We start from the raw sequence: 21,129 nt of genomic DNA, 5'->3' as shown, positions 1-21,129 counted from the left end.
CGTGGTGTGACTCGGCGCCTGCGCCTTCGGACCGCGGCTGTACCCACCTGAAGAGGGAAGTGGTGCGTTCACCGCCCACATGAAGAGGTGAGACTGTTAAACCCCGTAGTTGGCCTCAGGGCCTTGGAAAAGACTTGGTGAAGCAGGTGCTTTGCCGTAAGAGGCAGTTATGGCTTTAGTCCTGCCTGTTGTTAAACAAATTTTCCTCTTCTGCAGTGGCATGTAGCAGGAAAGGATTTTATATACGAGTGCTTTCGTTTGATCATCCCATCAGCTCTCTGAAGTGGAGGAACTGAAGCTCAGAGAGGCTTTGGGTGACTTTCTCTGGATCATAAGTTAGTAACACGGGACTAAACATAGATTTCTTTAGATCCGTGATATTTCCACAACACTAATAGTCTCTTAAGAATATTGCCAGCCTCTTAACCTGCCAGATTATTTCAGATTGTTTCCCAAAGCCAATTTTTTTATTTGAAAATAATGTTTTGCTTTTTGATTTGAAAATCATTTCAAACAAAAAAGTTGCGTGCAAAAATATCGCAAGGAACGCACACGTATACTCTTTACCCAGATTCAAACATCCTTAACCTTTTATCCCATTTGCTTTCTCATTTACTTAATCTCTTTCTTATGTATGTAACTACCCATCTATGTATCAGTTCAGTTCTGTCGCTCAGTTGTGTCCGACTCTACCACCCCATGAACCGCAGCATGCCAGGCCTCCCTGTCCATCACCAACTCCTGAAGTTTACCCAAACTCATGTCCATTGAGTCGGTGATGCCATCCAATCACCTCATCCTCCGTCGTCCCCTTCTCCTCCCGCCCTCAATCTTTCCCAGCATCAGGGTCTTTTCAAATGAGTCAGCTCTTGGCATCAGGTGGCCAAAGTATTGGAGTTTCAGCTTCAAAATTAGTCCTTCCAATGAACACCCAGGACTGATCTTTAGGATGGACTGGTGAGATCTTGCAGTCCAAGGGACTCTCAAGAGTCTTCACCAACACTACAGTTCAAAAGCATCAATTCTTTGGCGCTCAACTTTCTTTATAGTCCAACTCTCACATCCATACATGACTACTGGATAAACCATAGCCTTGACTAAAGGGACCTTTGTTGGCAAAGTAATGTGTCTGCTTTTTAATATGCTAAGTTGGTCATAACTTTTCTTCCAAGGAGCAAGCGTCTTTTAATCTCATGGCTGCAATCACCATCTGCAGTGATTTTGGAGCCCCCCAAAATGAAGTCTGACACTGTTTCCACTGTTTCCCCATCTATTTGCCATGAAGTGATGGGACAGGATGCCATGATCTTAGTTTTCTGAATGTTGAGCTTTAAGCCAACTTTTTCATTCTCCTCTTTTACTTTCATCAAGAGGCTCTTTAGTTCTTCTTCACTTTCTGCCGTAAGGGTGGTGTCATCTGCATATCTGAGGTTATTGATATTTCTTCCTTATATAATTGTATATACATTTTTTTTCCTGAAATACTTGAGGGTAAGTTACAGTTATCATGGCCCTTTATCCCTCAGTTCTTAAGTGTGTATTTCCTAACAGTTATCAACTTTATACATTTACTTTATCACAACATTGTATTCAACCTAGTTTGTATTCTAGTTTTATCAGTTGGCCTAATAATGTCCTTTCCAGCATTTTCTTTTCTCCAGTACAGGACCCAGCTAGGGGCAGTGTTGCATGTAGTCTCCTTTGGTCCGGAACAATTCTTGCAGCTTTTCTTTTTCTTTTATAACACTGATGGTTTTGAAGAATACAATACTCCCTGCCACTTTTTTAGAAAAGAGAAGTTTCTTATTTTTGTGTTTGTATAATTGTTGGCTGTTAAACCACGTAGGTGACATCATATTCTTCTCAGGGAATCAACTCTGCAGACACATGGTGTTCACCTGTTCCCCATAAATGAGATTAATTTTGATCACATGGTTACGCTTTTACCTCCTTTCTCCACTGTATTTAGTTGTTTGTTTCTTACAACTAATAAAGTGTCTATGGGAAGACACTTTAGAACCATGCTTTTCATCAGTTTTTCCCCTAGGTTTCACCTCCCTGAGCAGTAGCACTTGCTTAGGAAATGTTGACACTGTTGTTCTAGTGCCATGGGCTCTCTCCCACTAGCTGAAGCTGATTTAAAAAAAAAAAAAGCATACACTTTGAATGATCCTAGGATGCCAGGCCTTTAGCAGACCTAAAGGACAACCCCTTTGTGAACATTGCACAGTGGAACTTCTTTTAATACAGTAGTTCTTAACTGGTGAACATTTTGTGCCAGGGTGGGAGAGGCTGTGGGGAGAGGGAGATTTGCATTTCTAATTGTCACAACTGGCAAGGTGCTACTGCCATCTAATAGGTGAAGATCAGAGAGGTTTCTAAACATCCTACAATGTATAAAACAGCCTTGCCCCCTAAACACACACACACATAAATAATTATCCAGCCCCAAATGTCAGTTGGGTTTCCCTGGTGGCTCAAATCAGTAAAGAATCTGCCTGCAATGCAGGAGACCTGGCTTTGATCCCTGGGTTGGGAAGATCCTCTGGAGGAGGGCATGGCAACCACTCCAGTATTCTTGCCTGGAGAATCCCCATGGACAGAGGAACCTGGCGGGCTGCAGTACCTGGGGTGGCAAAGAGTGGGACCCAACTGAGTGACTAAGCACAGCAAATGTACATAGTTTAGGAGTGCAGGCTTGAGAAATTTTGCAAATTGTGTTCATACTTTATGAGTCATTTCTATTTAGAATGTTGTCTGTTTTTAGGAGCTGTGTTTGTTTTTTGTTTATTTAGCTGCATTAGTTGCAGCATTCGGGATCTTTGTTGCATCATGCAGGATCTTTTTCGGCGAACAGTCTTTCTAGTTGTGGCACTCAGGCTTATTTGCCCCAAGGCATGTGGGATCTTAGGTCTCTGACCAGGAATTGAACCCCTTCGTTGCAGGGCAGATTCTTGATTGGATCACCAGAATGTTAACTTTGATGCTTAATTAACACAAGTTCCATGGATCATCTCCTTTCTTTATAACACTTAAAAAGTTGATTTTTCTCCTGGGTGAACTACTCCATGTTCTCTCCCCTGGCCTGGTTTTTAGTGCCAGCCACATACCAGGCAATGTTCTAGGTGCTAGGAAAACAGCTCTGAACAAAACAGATGAGATCCCTGCTCTCATTAAGTGTATATTCCAGGAGAGTGTATATTCTAGGAGAGAAACTAAGTAAATAAGTACATTAGGAAAAAATCAGATAGTACTAAGTGCAAAGCAGAGACTAAAAAGAAAGTGATTCAAATAGAGCCATTTGGTAGCTGGCTTAGACTTGGTGGGTCAGAGATAGTCTGAGAAGTTGGCATTTAAGCTGAGGCTTAAATGACAAGAAGGAAAACATTCCAGAGAGAGGAAATAGTCTGTGAAAACCCAATGAGAGTGTTGACCTAAAATAGACTGCCAGTTATTTCTCCAGCAAAAATGTGTTTATTCACAATCAACAAAGACTTGCAATTTGGGATCTGTAACCATGGCAAGCCATACAAGTTCTATGCCACTAGAGGACTCTTACAGAGAGGGGAAAAGGAAGTTGGAAGGGCTATAGTAAACAGAGTCCATTGAAGGAACTTAGAATTTGAGGTATTGTGGCTTTTTATTGACTGCATTCTTGCCCGGTAAGAAGTCCCTCTTCTTCTTGTTGGGCCTGCTATAGCTGGGCTTTCCAGGTGGCTCAGTGGTAAAGAATCTGCCTGCCAGTGTAGGAGACTCTGGTTCAGTCCCTGGGTCGGATGATCCCCTGGAGGAGGAAATGGCAACCCATTCCAGTATTCTTGCCTGGAAAATTCCAGGGACGGAGGAGCCTGGCCATGGACAGAGGAGTCCAAATGGTCACAAAAGAGTCGGACACGACTTAGCAGCTAAATAACAACAGTCACAGGGCGTGAAATGTCCCCTTTCTGACTTCCCATTCTGTTTTAATTAAGGTTTCTGTTTATTAATTTTTTAAATATGCATGAGCTTGTCGTGTTAAGAAAAGCCCATATGGCTAGAGCATGGGGAGAGGTAGGAGTAGAGATGAGATTAAAGAAATTGGAAAGGGTAAAATTACATAAGGCCTTGTTAAGCCAAGCTATGATAGGTACAGTGGAAGGCTTTGAGGGTTTTAAGCCAAGGCGTGGCATAATCTATCCTTTTGAAAGATAGTGACTGTGGAGAGATTACACAGTGTAGGTTGGGGAGGAGGCATAGGGGGAAGCAGGAAGAGGGGAAGAGAAGCAGGGGAGCCATTAAGAGGCTACTGTAGGAGGCCAGATAAAAGATGATGACTTTGATGGTGTTAGTAGTGTTAGAGAGAGATTCTGGATATATTTTGGAGGTAGACTTGCTGAGTCTTGATGGTTTACATTCTTGGAGTGAAGGAAAAGGAGTCAAGGATGACGCTTAGGTTTGGACTTGAGTAAATGAAACAGAAGACTAAGAGATGAACATTTTTTAGGGAGTAGCAGCTTTGGGGTAGGAGATCAGGAATTCTGCCACATTTGGAATGCCTGGAGATATACAAGAGAAGTCCATTAGGCAAAGATCAGGGTGGGAGCTAAAGCCTCTTTTCCTGTAGATAGTATTGTAAGTGTGAGGCAGGTGAGATCATCTAGAGAATGTAAAGCAGAGCAGATGCTGAGGGGCAAGCCCCAGGGCCCTCCATTTTAAAGACTGAACAGAGACGGGGAGCCCATCTCCGTCAGGAAGTGAGGAAGACTGGGGAAGAACACCAGAGAGGTAGGACACCAAACAGTGGTTTCTCATGAAAGAGAAGGTGGTGTTTCACAGAGGGCAGATTGAACGTGCATTTTTCTTCCTGAAGGCAATAAAGGGAGTTTTTTTTTTTTTTTAATGCATAAACTGTCAAAGATGGGTGAGGAAACAATAATGACATCATTTCGGAAGCAGGAAACACATTGAAGAATGGTAATGGAAGCACCAGACCAAAGAAGTTAGAACCTAGGCTGGCAATGGAGATTAGAGAAGCAAACTGATTCGTACTGTGGATTCCAGCTAGTCTTGGAAATCTATGAAACTGGTGACACAGGTAGAGTTGAGAGCAGGATTGCTTGATAACCTCCTGCACTTGGGAGCATGGGTAGAGTGAAACATCTTCTTGGTCCTGGCAGATGATTAGAGGCTGAACTAATGGAACTTGGGATTTCAGACTCCAGGCAAGCTGCAAGGGGATGAAGTGAAATTCTTCATCCCAATTAGTGAGACCTCCTGCTCCCTCTTCTACTTAGTCCCCTAAATGCAGGCAGCTGGACTTAAACCCTCCTACGTGAGATCAAAGTGTGTTTCTCTGAGAAGTGAAGAGCCTGAAAGAGAAGTCTTAAAAATACAGAAGGTTAGGAAGGATGATCAATGAAATGGATGCGACATGTTTAAAGTGATACCATTTGACCTATTTGTATGCTGACAAAAGGTTTCTAATCAATATATTAATTTCTTACTCCTAACTGTTAACAGCTGGTCAAGGAGCACTGGACAATTCAAGGAAATCCTCCAACTTGAAAGAGACCTAACAAGAATACATAAAAAGAAACTCCTAGAACTTTCCTGGTGGTCTAGTAGCTAAGACTTCACACTCCCAGTGCAGGGAGCCTGGGTTCCATTCCTGGTCAGGGAACTAGACCCTGCGTGCCTCACTAAGACCTGGCACAGCAAATAAATAAATATTTTTTTAAAAAAGAACTCCCAAGTGGACAGAAAATTCAGGGAGAAGAAAGCTAAAAAATAAGTATAAAAGTTATTTATATAATCAGAGAAAGGAAAGATAATAATGCACCCACAAACAGGTTTTAGAAAGAACTCTAGGGAATTAAAAATATGATAACAAACATTAAAATGCAATAGCAGGTTTGTAGAAGAAAGTCAAGAAAATTTACCCCAGAAAGGGCAAAAAGACAAAAAGATAAACTATAGCAAATATAAGAAATTTATTTATATAAGAAATTCATTTCATAAGATCTGACAACAGATGGAGGAGTTCTAGAAAAAAAAAAGACAAAAGAAAACGAAAGGAGGAAATTTTTAGAGATAATACAAGAAAACCTCTCAGGACTAAAGGACATGAGTTTCATGGGTCCATGTCTGAAAGTTGCACAATTAGTGAACCAAAGGCTCATCTCATGGCAGACTGTGCTGGCATATGATATGTAAAACAAAGGGGAGCCCTTAAGGAAACAAAATCAGATAGCATACAAAGGATCTAGAGTCAGAATGGAATGAGGCTTTCGATAACAATGTTGAAAGCTACAAGATTTTGTAGGAAAATTATTTTCAGTCTATAATTCTGTACCCAGTCAGACCATTAAACAGTCATGAAGTAGAATAAAGACATTTTTAGATTGGCAAAGTCTAAAAATTATTTTCCACATGTGCATTTGTAGAAAGTTATTGGAGTGTGTAGTCTTCTAACAAGGATGAAAATTTTAAAAGGTGAAGGGGACTTCCCTGATGGTTCAGTGGTCAGGACTCTGCGCTTCTACCGCATAGGCGTGGGTTAGTTCCCTGGGTCCCTGATTGGGGAACTAAGAGCCTGCATGGTGTGGCAAGGCCAAAATAAGAGAGGAAGGTGTGGGATCAAACAAAACAAAACAGTAGTTCCACCATAGGACAAAGGCAAAGAGAATTCCCAAGACTTTAGGTAACCCTCAGCTGACTCTTTTTAGTAGGCCTGGAGAGCAGTCAGTGTACGTTTGAATAGAATGACAAGGATGATGGGGGTTCTAAGTGGGACATCTCCAAGTAGAAAATTAAATCAATACCTTACTTGAAGTATTTGAATATACTGAGAAGAGATTTACACTTCTGGTGGAATTGGAGATGAATGAGTAATAGGTACAGAAAAACTAGGCAAATGAAAATAAATAAGACACTATTAAATCTGTAACAAGCTAGTTAAAAGAAAAATTGGAGATGTAATCATAATATGGGACTTAGTACAGATTGGTAAATTATATGGTCATAAAATAATTAAAACACTGAAGATTGATTTAACCCCAAAGTATGGTTCAACTCTATTGGGAGGTTGGGGAGGGGAGTGTTATGTGTGAGTATGTATGTGTGCTGATAGTATAAAAGAGCTGAACCCTTGTCTTCCGTTGTTAGACGTGGATGATTTTTAAAACTGGTAAAAAACTACAAAAAAATAACAATATAAGGACATTATTGAGAATTATGACTGTAAATAGCAAATCACACAGTTACAAAAATAGAAAATGGTTCTTTTTAGAGAGCAGGAATGGTAGAAAGGGGTATAATGATTTTGTTATCAGTTTTAAAGAACTATTTGACTTTCTAAAACAATACACTGTATAGCTGAAAAAAAAATTAAGGTTAGAGTGGTTGATGTATTGACTGAAAATCAGGGACATTCACACTAAAATGCTGATAGAAATAGGAGTTGAAAAAGATGACAGTCTAGGGAATCCCCTGGCAGTCCAGTGGTTAGGACTCGGCATTGTCACTACCAAGGGCTGGGGTTCAATCCCTCATCAGGGAACTAAGATCTCACGAGCTATGTGGCCAAAAAAAAAAAAAAAGACAGTATAGAGAAAAACACCATAAAATAATTTCTTCAGCTGTATATTGACCACAGATTTGTAAAGCTGACGTATACTTTAACCCCTTGCCGTTGTCCCTTAAATTTGTTATTTTAGGTTTTGGATACTGTGTTTAATAGTCATGGAGGTTATACAATAAAGAGTCGTTCCACCTCCACAAAGGAAAATATATTAAACGGTTCTTGCGTATCCTTCAGGAATATTCTATGCACATATAAGAGCACATAGGTTTCTTGGGAAATCTTAGCTCTCCGACCAGAGATTGAACCTCTGCCCTCTGCAGGGGCAACACAGAGTCCTAACCACCCAGACCATCAGGTAAGTCCCATGTAAAAGTACATAGACTTTAAAGCTGCAAGATACTTCTGCTCCTACTTCTACCCCATAGTGGATATGTGGGTGTGTGAGCGTGGGGAACACAAAAATTGGTTTACAGAAGTAAGGGTGTTTATGAATTGGTACTTGAGAAGAAAGTGAAAAACTTGTTTTTGTTTTATTTAGAATATAATTTGTTATATTTAGAATATGGTCTGTATGTATTTTTTGAATTGCTCTCATGCAAAAACATCTTACAGTTGAAGCTCTGTTTATTGTGATGAAATAGAGTTTACATTTTACGGCAGGGAAAGAAAACTTAAACATAAAAGTCTCCCTTCCTGTCTGTCTGGGTCTCCCCCTTCCCTCCCTAATATCCAGTGTTCGTCTGCATTACACATTAACTAGACCTTTTTAAATATGGAAGTGTCTGCTTAACTGTGAAGATCAATTTGTTCTTTCTTCTGATGCTAGCAATGTACCATCAAAAAGGAACAGCATTCTTTCCCAACTCTGTAGGGGGTCACGGTGACTTGCTGTTCAATTTGTACGAGTTTGTATGCGTGTGTACTTAGTCACTCAGTCGTGTCCGACTCTTTATGACCCTATGGACTGTAGCCCACGAGGTCCCTATGTCAGGGGCTTCTCCAGGCAAGAATACTGGAGTGGGTTGCTATGCCTTCCTCTAGGGGGTCTTCCTAACCCAGGGATTGAACCCAGGCCTCCCGTATTGTGGGCGGATTCTTTACCAGCTGAGCCACCAGGGAAGCCATTGTACAGGCTTATCTAGTCCATGTGTCTTTGGTGAACTTTATACCAAATATCTGTGTGTCATTTTGATGTATAATCTGTTGTCCTGAAAATGTACATGACTGTGCCTTCAACTTCTAACTTTGAAACAGTTCTAGGAGCTGAGAGTCTATCTCCCAGGGTATGATCCTTAGTTTGACTTGAATAACATTCCCTTTTTTCTTCTTGATTATTAATTGAATTTTTGTTGACACTTGTGATTAATTATAGCAGTGTCCAGTAAAGGAAATATTAATACGTTTGTTTTTTCCTACAGACATTACTCTGGGAATAAGTTATGCCTATGTGGTGGTTTAATTGCTAAGTTGTGTCTGTCTCTTGTGACCCTGTGAACTGTAGCCTGCCAGGCTCCTTTGTCCATGGGACTCTCTAGGCAAGAATACTGGAGTGGGGTGCCATTTCCTTCTTCAGGGCATCTTCCCGACCCAGGAATCAAACCCAAGTTTCCTGCATTCCAGGCAGATTCTTTACCATCTGAGCTACAGGGGAAGAGCTAGCAAAGTGAGGTGAAGTATTTTACAACTAAATGTCTCACACATTTGAGAAATCTATTGTAAAGAAAGGTCCCACACCTTGTAGGACCTGCAGTTTGTTGGGTTAAGTCATGGTAAGGAGATGGGCTTCCCTGGTAGCTCAGTTGGTAAAGAATCTACTTGCAATGCAGGAGACCCTGGTTGAATTCCTGGGTCGGCAAGATCCCCTGGAGAAGGGATAGTCTACTCACTCCAGTATTCTTGGGCTTCCCTTGTGGCCCAGCTGGTAAAGAATCCACCTGCAATGTGGGAGGCCTGGGTTTGATCCCTGGGATGGGGAGATCCCCTGGAGAAGGAAAAGGCTACCCACTCCAGTATTCTGGCCTGGAGAATTTCATGGACTGTATAGTCCATGGGGTCACAAAAAGTCGGACATGACTGAGCGACTTTTACTTACACGGAGATGGAGAGAAATAAAAGGGAATGAAGAAGAAAGGCAAGTAATAAAAGAAGCCCAAGAAAAAATGAATAGAGAATGAGAGGACAGTCTACTGGTCCTGGAAACTGAAGAAAGGATTCTCTTCTGCAAACCACTCCTGCTTTATCTGTCCTTATTCTGTTTGCACAGTAATGAGTCTGCACAGTGAGTAGTCTTTCTAGAAGGCTGAGTAGCCTGAGACTCTTAAGATTGGGGCTGAGTAACATGGGGTACAGTACAGAGCTAAATTAAAGCACAATTTAATAGTCTTTTGTTGGTGCCCAGCTATACTTTACAGTGACTGTTTGATGAGGTCAGAAGTGAGAGTAGGTGAATGGTGCCGCTGATCACCCCAGAACTCACTGGTGATCCTAGCTGATGAACCTGAGGCTCAGAGTTTAAGCAGATTCAGTTTTTTACATAGCCAAGATATGGACAAGTCAAACTTCAAAATCATAATGAAGTACACTGATCTTCCCTGATTATTGAAAATGTATGCCCTCTCCTCCATAACTGTTTTTGCAGTCTTCCAAGAGGAAGGGTTCTCTTCTGAACTCAGAGCAGTATTACGCTTGCCTTTCTCTCAGAATGTATCTCTTTCATGCTTTTACATATTTTTATATTTTTAGTAACTGTTTTGTTCCTATGAGGGCAGAGACTGTATTAGACTTCTTTGTATCATGCACTCTGCTTTGTACACTTTAGGCTTTTAATGCATCTGTTGCCTTTAACAAAAATGGTTCCTGTAGACGAATTTAAGACTCTTGCCTTGATTGCACAGGACTGCAAGGGCTTGATCACCTTATATTCACTGGATCCAAACCCGACAGACACTTAGATCACAGCTATGGGCAAAGTCTGATTCCTAGGCCTGCCAGTGTCCAGCCCACTATCAGTGTGCAGTCTTTCATATTTGGCATTCCTATCCTGCTCCTGTGAAAAACCAAGGCAACCAACAATGGAAAACCCTACCTGAAATAAGGCATAAGTCACTGTAACTTAGCTGATGCTTTTTATAGAGCTAGAGATGAACGCCTATATGATTACCTTATCCTGGAGGAGGGCATGACAACCCACTCTAGTACTCTTGCCTGGAGAATCCCATGGACAGAGGAGCCTGGTGAGCTACAATCCATGTGGTTGGAGTCAGACATGATTGAAGCGACTTATCATGCATGCATGCGTGATCACCTAACAGGTCAGTGGTTAGCTATAACCTGGTTTTCAGATATCCTCAATGCTCTGCTCCTAACCTTCCTAATCATAGGACTGCTAACCCCACACCCACACCCACAAGCTGTGATTGTGCAAAAGGGAACCCCTAATGGGTTTATACACTTTACTCCAAAGGAAATTAATCCCCTTGCCTTCTGTCTCCAACCCCATAGGTCCTTTCGATCTATCAAATGCCACCTCCTTTGTGAAGACTCACCCTTGTCCCTTCAGCTAAAAGTAACTTCCATTTTCCGAACTTTGCCACTCCCTCATGGCACCAAATCTCTCTAAATCTTGAATTAGTTATGTACACCTTATCTTCCTTATGTAACAAGCATAGTGAAGGCAGGGTTTGTGTCTGATTTATTTTTATTTAAACAGCGAGCTTATAAATAAGAGGCAATGGACATGCTGTTTAGTCCACCCAAATCTCTCATTTGGGCTTTGGCAAAGGCCTTCTCACTGTTCCCTGGATTCCACTCTGGTTTTCCTGTCCTGATGCTTTTGAAACTAATCAGCTCAAGTTGCCCCTTACTTAAAGCCCTCCACAGATTTTCCATGTCCTCACTACACCATCTGCCTAATTTTGCTGTTATCACACTGGCCTTCTTTTCTTCTATCATGCTAACCACTGCCTGCCTCAAATGCCATGCATTTGATGTTATTTCAGGGTAGAATAGAGGCTATTAATAGAATATGGTTTAGGATACTAATATTGTTTGCTTCCTTATTCAAATCTGGTTCTGTTCCCCGCCATGGAGATCCTCTTTGGCTATCTCTGGCACCTCCCTTGAGTAAAACCAAACTGCCTGGTTTGGAAAGTTGGCTTTACAACTTATTAGGTGTATGATTTGGGGCAATTAACCTTTTGTTTCCTGTTTCCTCATCAGTGAAATGTGGATAATAACTAGACATATTGATTGCTTAGAATAGTGCCCACATAGTACATAAGAAGGGTTCAATAAGTTTTTGCTCTTCCTCATAGTGCTTATCACAAACTGGTATTTTTACATATTGGTCTGTCTTCTACATTTAGAAGTAAGCTCCTCTAGGGCAGGACTGTTTTATTGGTGATTTTACCCCTAGCTCCTAGAGCAGTGTCTTGCTATAAAGAACTTTCGTGAATTTTGTTAAGAATGAATGGATTTATTCAGTGTTTAAAAAACCATAAATAAACTGAATTGTATTATTTCTTAAATGGGCTTTCCATAACTGTGTGAATATTGACAGATCTATGTACTGTACTTTGTTTTGGGGGAAACCTCCTTGGCCTTTATATTCAAGAGGAACATAGCCACAAAGAGGAACAGTGTACCTGGAAAAAAATCTAGTCCATTATACTGTGTTATTGAACTAGATCAGTTAAAGCTAACTTATTATATGGTAACACTAGAGTACTAAGAGAAAAAATGGATAATTGTGTGCCTACCATATAGATGCTTTGAGTAATTACTAGCAAATTAGTAATATAAAAGCACTTGAAAAAAATGCAGTAACAGAAGTTAAGATTCTGACTACTGTATATACCTGTGTAACCACCACTGTGCTCTAGGTATAGAATGCTGCCACCACTCCAAAAAGCTCTCTCTGCCCTTTTGGAACAATTCCTTGTCTTCCCAAGGCAACCATGTGGCAGGCAAAATAACAGCTCCCCGAAAGATGTCCTTGTCCTCACGCTCAGAACCTGTGAATATGAACACACCTGTGACCACGTTACATAGCAAAAAGGACTTTGAGAAAGGGGATTATTTTGGATTACCTGGGTGGGCCCAATTAACCACAAGAGTCCTTAAAAATAGAAGAGGAAGACAGAAGAGTGGGTCAGAGAAAGATGCTACAGTGACAAAAGAGGCAGGAGAGATCTGAAGTGTAAGAAGCACATGACCCACTCCTGTTGGCTTTGAGGATGGAGGAAGGGGGTGGTCAAAAAATATAGGTGGTCTCTAGAATTTGGGAACAGCAGCAAAGAAACAGTGACCTCAATCACAACTATAGGACTGAATTCAGCCAGCAACTTGAAATGAATGAGGTAATGGATTCTGAGAGCCTCCAGAAAGAAATGCAGCCTTATGGCAACTTGATTTTAGCCCAGTAAGTCCTATCCTCAGCTTCTGACTGCAGAAGTATAAGGTAAGTTTGTGTTAAGTAATCTTCTGTTTTGGGACTTTATATGCATGGAACCATACAGACCTCTTTTGTGCTGTGCTTAGTCGCCCAGTCGTGTCTGACTCTTTGCAACCCCAAGGACTGTAGCCCACCAGGCCCATGGGGATTCTCCAGGCAAGAATACTGGAGCAGGTTGCCATGCCCTCCTTCAGGGGATCTTCCCAACCCAGGGATCGAACCCAGGTCTCCTGCACTGCAGGCGGATTCTTTACCATCTGAGCCACCAGGGAAGCCAGACCTCTTTTGTAGCTGCTTTCTTTCACTTATTCTTTTTTTGGCCGCACCCTGTGGCATGTAGGAATCTAAGTTTCTGGAGGAGGGATTGAAACCTCACCCCCTGCACTGAGAGCACAGTCATAACCACTGGACTTTCAGGGAAGTCCCTCACTTATGTTTTTGAGGTTCACCTATATTGTTTATAACAGTAATTTAAAAAACTGCTGAGTAGGAGTCCATTGTAAATATACCATAATATACTTATCTATTGAGGATGGACATTTAGATTCTTTTAGTTTCTGGCTCTCACGAACATGCACATTCTTGTTCCACTCTGTTTATAGACATGTTTCCATTTCTCTTGGGTGAAGACCCAGGAGTGCAACTGCTGAGTCACAGGACAGATGTCTGTTCAACATTAAAAGAAACTGTTGAACAGTTCTCCAAAGTGGCTGCACCATTTCATATTCCTACTAGTAGTGTCTGGGTTCCAGTTGCTCCATATCTGTGAATTTGAGCAGACTGTATTCTGATTTATGTATGAGAAAAAAAAATACCAGAAGCTGATTTGCCTAAAGTCCTATCTTCATGCTGCCTTCTCTTTCATCTTGATAGTTGTCAATCACATTAGCTTAATTTTCTTGCTATTTTTATGCCTTCTAAGGGAGATGACAATTTTATTTTTAAAGGGAAATAATAATTTTAAAAAATGATGTAATATTTATTGTACCTACTTCTTAAAAATTTTTAATGTATAAAAATGATATTAAAACATCCATATGCAATTATTTTCCCACCATTCCAAAATTTTAATATGTATTGAAGATTCTGGACCAGAAAATGTGTAAAGAGAAGACAAGGAATATCAAAATAACTTATAACAAATTTCTAAAACCTCTCTCTCACATATTAAAATTTGTAAGACAAAAATGTGATTTACAATACATGTTTGCCATTATGGCATAGATAAGAAAATAGTACCCATACTAAAATTAATTCATCCTACTTGTCAAAATTCCTAGTATAAGAGTGAAAATATTCAGATGCTTATAAATAGGTATTCAAAAGTTTCTTTTGGACAACATTCTTTGGTGTTCATAGAACTGCATATATTATTATGTATCTATTTATCATACAGTCTTTTCAGACTATACATTCAGTTTAAATCGGAAATGAAAAAATATAAATTAGGTATTACTACAGAAAGTACTTATAGGGTATTTTGATTTCAGAGTGCCCAAGGGTTTATGAACAAGATTTACTTATTAAACTTTAAAATAACCACCTAATTCTTTGATATTTCTTTTATAGCGACATGTTTCAGAATTTTTTTAAGTTACATTTTTAGGCAGAAAATTCAACTCTGAGTTGACAGTTACCTATGACTCTCTCCACTGGCTCTTCCACAGTATATGGAGCTAAATGAAAAGACGAAAAGCCTAGCATTGCTTGGATACCAGCTTAATAAGCAACTTGGAATGCCAGATGCATAACAAGAAGTGGAATATTCTACTTTAGAAGACAAGTGAGTGAATAACATGGACACAACTTAGTCTAAGTTCTTTACCCCAATAAAGCAATTATCCATTTGCAAATATTACCAAAAGTAAAAAAAAATGTATTTCACAGAGTGGTTGGCTTCTGTACTGCATCAGAATCTGTCACGCTGTCCTTCACGCCCCCACTGCTGCCTCCCCTCAGTGGCTGAGGCCTCTCCCAAGTAATTCAGTTTACCTTTAAAGTGGCAAAAAAGGTTTTACTTAATGGATTTAAGTTATAATTAGAAACCATTTTTATATACAGAAAGTCCATAAATATAGATCTTTTATTCCTGTTTTATCCTAGGGCTATGCAAAAAAGTGACTAAATTTTTTTCATTTGGGTCTTCGTAATAAACATGTTACATACATTATTTACAGTGGAGATGCTTTCTGGCGGAAAGTAAACACACAGAAGTAATCTTGGTCTTCACTTGAATCCATCATTGTATGTTCATTTTTGAAGATGATGTGATATTACATCACATTCACTCAAATTTCAAGTTTGCTATTTTACACATAATTTCAACAATTATTTCACTTGTACAATTAATGCTTCATTCTGTATTTAAATTTCCTTTAAGAAAGATTCCTTGATCCAACTTTAGGGAGCTTTAAAAATTTTTTCAAAAGCAACAAAATGTTTCTGTACAATTATGTGCAATTTTCTTCCTTCCGGTGGTATTATAAATACCTGGCCTTTTAATCTTCATTGTTCAAATCCCAGCAGTAATTCCCAAGTTATCTCACATGATGTAAGTACCATCTTTGTAGTATTTCATGGACTCCATTTGTTTTGTCATAGTCAGAACATCATGAAATCCAGTACTCAAGCCAGACATATGTTGGAAGTATGCTTCTTTTTCTACTTGAATCGTTAAATTGTTTACTCCAGCATCTTTAAGTATTCCTGTAACCTGTTATAAAAATCCATACATTGAAAAGCATTTAGATTAATGCATTTAGTGCACATGGATTAAATAATGAATATCACATTTTAAAAAACAGCCAGACAGTCAGTGATATGTCCTTAAAGTAACATTTATTACTTAGCTGGTCAAATATTACATATGATCTGTTAGGAGGCCAGTAGCTCACTGAATTGACATTCAGAAGTGTAAAGGAAAACAGCTATTGTTTTCAATTCAGTAGGTCCAGAATAGGGATACAGGAACTGTTTTCATCTTTATTGCCACCCTGCCAACTTTATTATTATTAACTTAGGACTATTTATAATAACTTATTTCTTGACCATCTGTTGGTAATCACGGTGGATTACAAATGAACTTTTTTTTACATTACCTTAAGCTTGTCCTCCACATAATAAAGATTGACTTTATTTTTACTATTTTGGGATATAAAACAAATCTAAATATAAAAAAGAAAGCTATCCCTGGACAGCTGTAAGGCTGATATTTTTAAAAAATTAAGTGACTGTCGAGCTGTAGAACTTATAATGTGTACAATTGTACTTATGAATTACCTCAACCAAAATTATTTTTAAAACTTAAGAGGATTACCTGCTGTACTATTCTTTGTTCCAGCACATCAGATGTCACCTGTATATGAATTGTTCCTGCCACAATACTGGCAGAATGACGCCAAAAATGTGGGTCTCGGTATGATATCAATCCTTCAATTTTCTGTAGCTGTCAGATAAAAGGAAAGGGGATATAAATGGACCTGAAAGGCTAATTTACTGAACACACAGCAGTATTTCTGGTCCAGGAACCATTATTAAGCTGATTAAAAATAATAATAACAATAATAAGGAGAGCCTAGAATTTAGAAGGGAATAGGAGGGACAACTACAAGTAAAGGTGTCTACAATACTGACCTGGCAGTGATGCCAGGGAAGGAAGTTTGGAATCGGAAGTGAACAGGGTTACACAGGCGCCTTTATACACAATGGGTGCACACCTATTTTTACCTATATAACATGCACTTCACCTGTTTTAAACATCGGATATGTTTAGTGAACTACCTGTTTTCCTTTATACTGATACAAACATTCAAGTCTTATTTTATATTTGAGATAACACATTCAAAAGATAGCCTTCATGTTCAACAATACAGGCTGGTTAAATTCAATGGGAAAAAATTTACAAAGCAGTACAAAACATTTTTTTGGCCATTTTTATTTTTAAAGTATTTTTACATAGACAAATAACTCTTCAAAAGTATTTCTCTCCAGGTGGTCAAACTAACTATATATATTTTTCCTTTTTTATACTTTAAAACTTTCTGTAATGGACGTATTTTAGTTTTGAAGTAAAATACTTTTTTTAGTAGGACACAGTAAAAACTTTTTTTTAGTAGATACCAATTATGAGAAAGTGAGAAAACTTTACTAATTTTATTTATGAAACCAGTGTGGTTAAAATGTTATACCTTATATATTCAACATGCCAACTGTTCATCAGCAGATAATATTAAATGGCAAACTACAAGTTGAAATATATTCTGTGTCTGGTTTTTCTATGAATTGCCTGTCCATATTTTCAGTTCATTTTCTACAAGACTGTTGTTTTCATTTTCATCTCATTAGGCCAACTTAATTTCAAAGACTATTTTAAAAGGAAGAAGAACAGTAAGGAAATTATACACAGTACCTTTTCTAAGGCAATATGTAGCTCTTTTTCATATTCTGGTGGCAGCCTCAGAAGTAGAACCTGACAGGCATCTTTAATCAGTGGGACAACACTGAGAAATATTAATACAGCAATAAAAAGAGAACAGAGGGGATCAGCAATGAACCATCCAAACTGCTCTATAAGAATGGTGGATACGATCACACCAATGCTGCCGAGCGTGTCTGCCAAAACGTGTAGAAATACACCTACAAGTAAGGTATATAAAATATTAAAAATTAAAGCACATCTAATTTAGATTTTTATTCATTATACAAATATCACAGGATATCTATTATCCACCAGGTACTCTGCCAGGGGCTGGTACTTCCAAATGATTAAACCTCACTTCATCAAGGAATTCATGGCATAGAGGTGAAAATAAAGATTTGGGCAACTATTCACAATGTGGTGAGTTTTACGACGGTGTAGTTTGTCTGGGAAGGATTCCTAGAAATCATACATGTGCCAACTTTTGACTTACTCAAATTATTTATATTAAACTACCAGAATGGGGAATTCTCTGGGAGTCCAGAAGTTAGGACTCTGCACTTTCACTGTCAAGGGCACAGATCCAATCACCTGTTGGGGAACTAAGATCCCATAAGCTGCACAGCACATCCAAACAAATAAATATCAGAATAAATATCACATAAATGATAAATACTTCCCCCGTATTTTTTTTTACAGTACAATAAACATTTCCTAATTCTTTTACATGAAAATGCATAACAGTTTCCCTTGCAACTAATATTTATTCAAGTGTTACTATGAAAGAGACTCTATAATTACAATATTTCATTTAAAAAAATTGACATTTATGAACATTTGTGGGCATTTTCTATAACAGATGATTTTAGATCTCTTAGCTACAGATTGTTTTGTTTTTTTTTTTTTAAATAAAATTGTACCAGAAGCCCAATTCTTAATACAGTATCAACTCAGAACAGTTGAAAGGTAGGACAGTTTTTGGCCAGGACTCACCCCTCATGTTAGCGTTCATGCCTCTGCCTGCAGATCCGTGGCTGTGGCTGTGGCCGTGCCCATGGTCACTGTGTCCGTGCACATGGTGTGAATGGCTGTGATCAGACGAGTGACAGCTTCCTTGAGAAGCTCCATGGCTATGGTTATGGGCATGGCTAAAGGCACAGATACCAATAAGGTTTACTATCAGCCCTCCAACTGAGACTGGCTAGCAAAAAAGAGGAAAGAAACCTTTAAATTTGTAATTAAAAAAAAAAATTTGTTATCTAAAACTTACTATACAGCTATACGTTTTTTTTGGTTTACAGTTTTGAAAATATAGTAAAACCTCATTAATTCAATAAGAAAAAATTTTAGTGTGAATTTTAGAATATTTTAGAAGCAGCAAGTTTCAAATACTAAAGTGCTGACAAGTAAAAGGATTTAGGTTTGCTTTAATTAAATGATTAAGAATAAAAGTGTACTTGATTCAGGGTTTGCTAAGTCGCTTCAGTCGTGTCCGACTCTGTGCGACCCCGTAGACGGCAGGCAGCCCACCAGGCTCCGCCGTCCCTGGGATTCTCCAGGCACTGGAGATTCTCCAGAACACTGGAGTAGGTTGCCATTTCCTTCTCCAATGCATGAAAGTGAAAAGTGAAAGTGAATTCGCTCAGTTGTGTCCGACTCTCAGCAACCCCATGGACTGCAGCTCACCAGGCTCCTCTGTCCATGGGATTTTTCAGGCAAGAGTACTGGAGTCGGGTGCCATTGCCTTCTCCGGATTCAGGGTTTATGAATAAGTAAATGATGCTCAAGTTTTGTCTTGTTTATTTAAATAAGAGTTTGAAAGTATTGCTTAACTAGAGCATGTATACACTGTACCTGAAATCTCATTTATATTACTAGGTAAATGTCAATACTTTAAAAGACAATGACTGTAATTTACTAACGAGTGGACTCCAAATAAACATAGTCTTATTGTGTCTTAACTACAATAAGATTTCCCAAAATAAAAAAAAAGCATTTTTTCAAAAACAAAGTAAGTGGGATTATCTTAATGGTGCCACAATAACACCTCAGAGATAAACAAAGTTACTTACCTTCATTAACACCTCTTACAAGGTGATTTGAAATAGTAGCTCAAGGCATTATTTAATTTACATATATCTACAATTTCTCCTTTAGAGAAATCCATTTGTTTTATAAAAAGAACATATAAAATTAAGGGCACAGAATATTTTAATTAATTTTCAAAGCTAGTAAGAGACCAGCTTTGTAGTCTGTAGTAAACATGTATAGAACTTATTTAATTTTTCTCATGACTCAGACCATCTGTTTGTCAGATTTTAAAACTTCAGTCAGCTTTATGATCCTGAAGAGTGTTAATGAATTTTGAATGAAGTAAAATACTGCTTGCAGAGACTTCATTAGATCATAAATACTCTACTCTGTTGAGAAATACTTCATGTTTCTGTATTTCATCAGAATGAAAAAAAATAACAAAGTGAAAGACCCCTCTAATTCTGCCCTCTAAGAGTAGTCTCTCCTAAGAGGATGGTGTATATTCTATGCACAATACTAATATACATATATACCTTTTAAAAATCAGTAACAGGATCATATTCAATACTATTTTATATATTTTTTCACTTAGTACATACTGTAAATATTTTTCATGCCAGCATATATTGATATACCTTTCTTTTTAGTATGTGTGTAGTATTCTATTGTATGAGTGCTGTTTATTTAACTAGTCCTTTCATTGGTGAACACTGTTTTTCTTTTTTCCCTGCCATTGTACCATTGTAGTGATACAATGAATGGTGCACCCCTACACCCTTGTATGAATATTTCTGTAGCAAATATTAAAGGTCAAAGATATAAGCATTTAAAAATCCAAAATATATATCCAAACTACAATTCAAAAACATTTAATATATGCTTCCATCAACAAGATTCATAATTGTTTTTAGTCATTTAATGATTAACAGCAGACTGTAAAAAAAGAATATATATATATATATATAAAACTGAATCACTTTGTGGTAGATCTAAAACTAACATAACATTATAATAAAAATTCTACTATATTACAAAAAAAAAATCCCTACCAATTAATAGTTGGCTTTCAATTATAAGCCAGGTGCTAAAACTTAAGAGTTAATATACACAATTCAGGTCCTGAAAATACATCTTAATTGTGGAAGAATGACAAACTAAACAACAGCTTTAAGTCAGTGTTGCTATAAGAAGACTGCACAGATATAATGGGAATATTCAGAAAGGGAAATCTAACATACTTTGTGGTGGGAAGAGAGGGATGAAGGGAAGGTATCCCACCAGAGGTGACATTGGAAGTAAAGGCTAAAAGGGCAGAATGTGGGAAAGGTAAGAGAACTATAAGGAGAAGCACATGTAAAGGTTAAGGGGCACTGGGAGAGCATTAAGTTACCACAGCACTCATTTAGAGTAATAAAGTCTTTGCAAATCTCCTCAGGTACCTAAAAACACATCTTCAAACAAAAGCATTTAATAAGGCAGAAAAACCAATCTATGTTTTAGAATGTCATCTAATATTCTGACTACCAATGTATTGGAGAAAGGTGTATTAATTAATTTCTAAGAGTCAGCAGTGTAAATGTAAATAGCAAGATAGGAAGTTATGTTGAGTAAAAAAAAATAAAAATAAAAACCTTGTTAGGTCAATAATTACAAGTAGTTAAACAT

General features: G+C 38.3%; 1 protein-coding gene and 1 long non-coding RNA gene across 2 annotated transcripts in view; one reads left to right on the top strand and one right to left on the bottom strand.

Moving 5' to 3' along the window:
- The first annotated feature begins 8 nt into the window (after window positions 1-8).
- LOC120879606 overlaps window positions 9-21,129 on the top strand; it is a 46,898-nt gene continuing 25,777 nt past the window's right edge. The window contains exon 1 of the long non-coding RNA XR_005724837.1: window positions 9-87. This is a non-coding gene — a long non-coding RNA (uncharacterized LOC120879606). The remainder of the gene's footprint in view (window positions 88-21,129) is intronic.
- Window positions 14,057-21,129, bottom strand: part of SLC30A5 (solute carrier family 30 member 5) — a 34,098-nt gene continuing 27,025 nt past the window's right edge. Inside the window, exons 13-16 of the mRNA XM_040262650.1 lie at window positions 18,424-18,631; window positions 17,422-17,648; window positions 16,330-16,458; window positions 14,057-15,726 (exon numbers count right to left, since the gene is read on the bottom strand). Of these exons, the coding sequence (XP_040118584.1) occupies window positions 15,556-15,726; window positions 16,330-16,458; window positions 17,422-17,648; window positions 18,424-18,631 (735 nt within the window). The 3' untranslated portion in view covers window positions 14,057-15,555. The remainder of the gene's footprint in view (window positions 15,727-16,329; window positions 16,459-17,421; window positions 17,649-18,423; window positions 18,632-21,129) is intronic.

The sequence above is a fragment of the Oryx dammah genome, unplaced genomic scaffold (genome assembly GCF_014754425.2).
Source record: "Oryx dammah isolate SB20612 unplaced genomic scaffold, SCBI_Odam_1.1 HiC_scaffold_20, whole genome shotgun sequence".
NCBI lineage: Eukaryota > Metazoa > Chordata > Mammalia > Artiodactyla > Bovidae > Oryx > Oryx dammah.
This window is presented reverse-complemented; position numbering and strand designations above follow the sequence as displayed.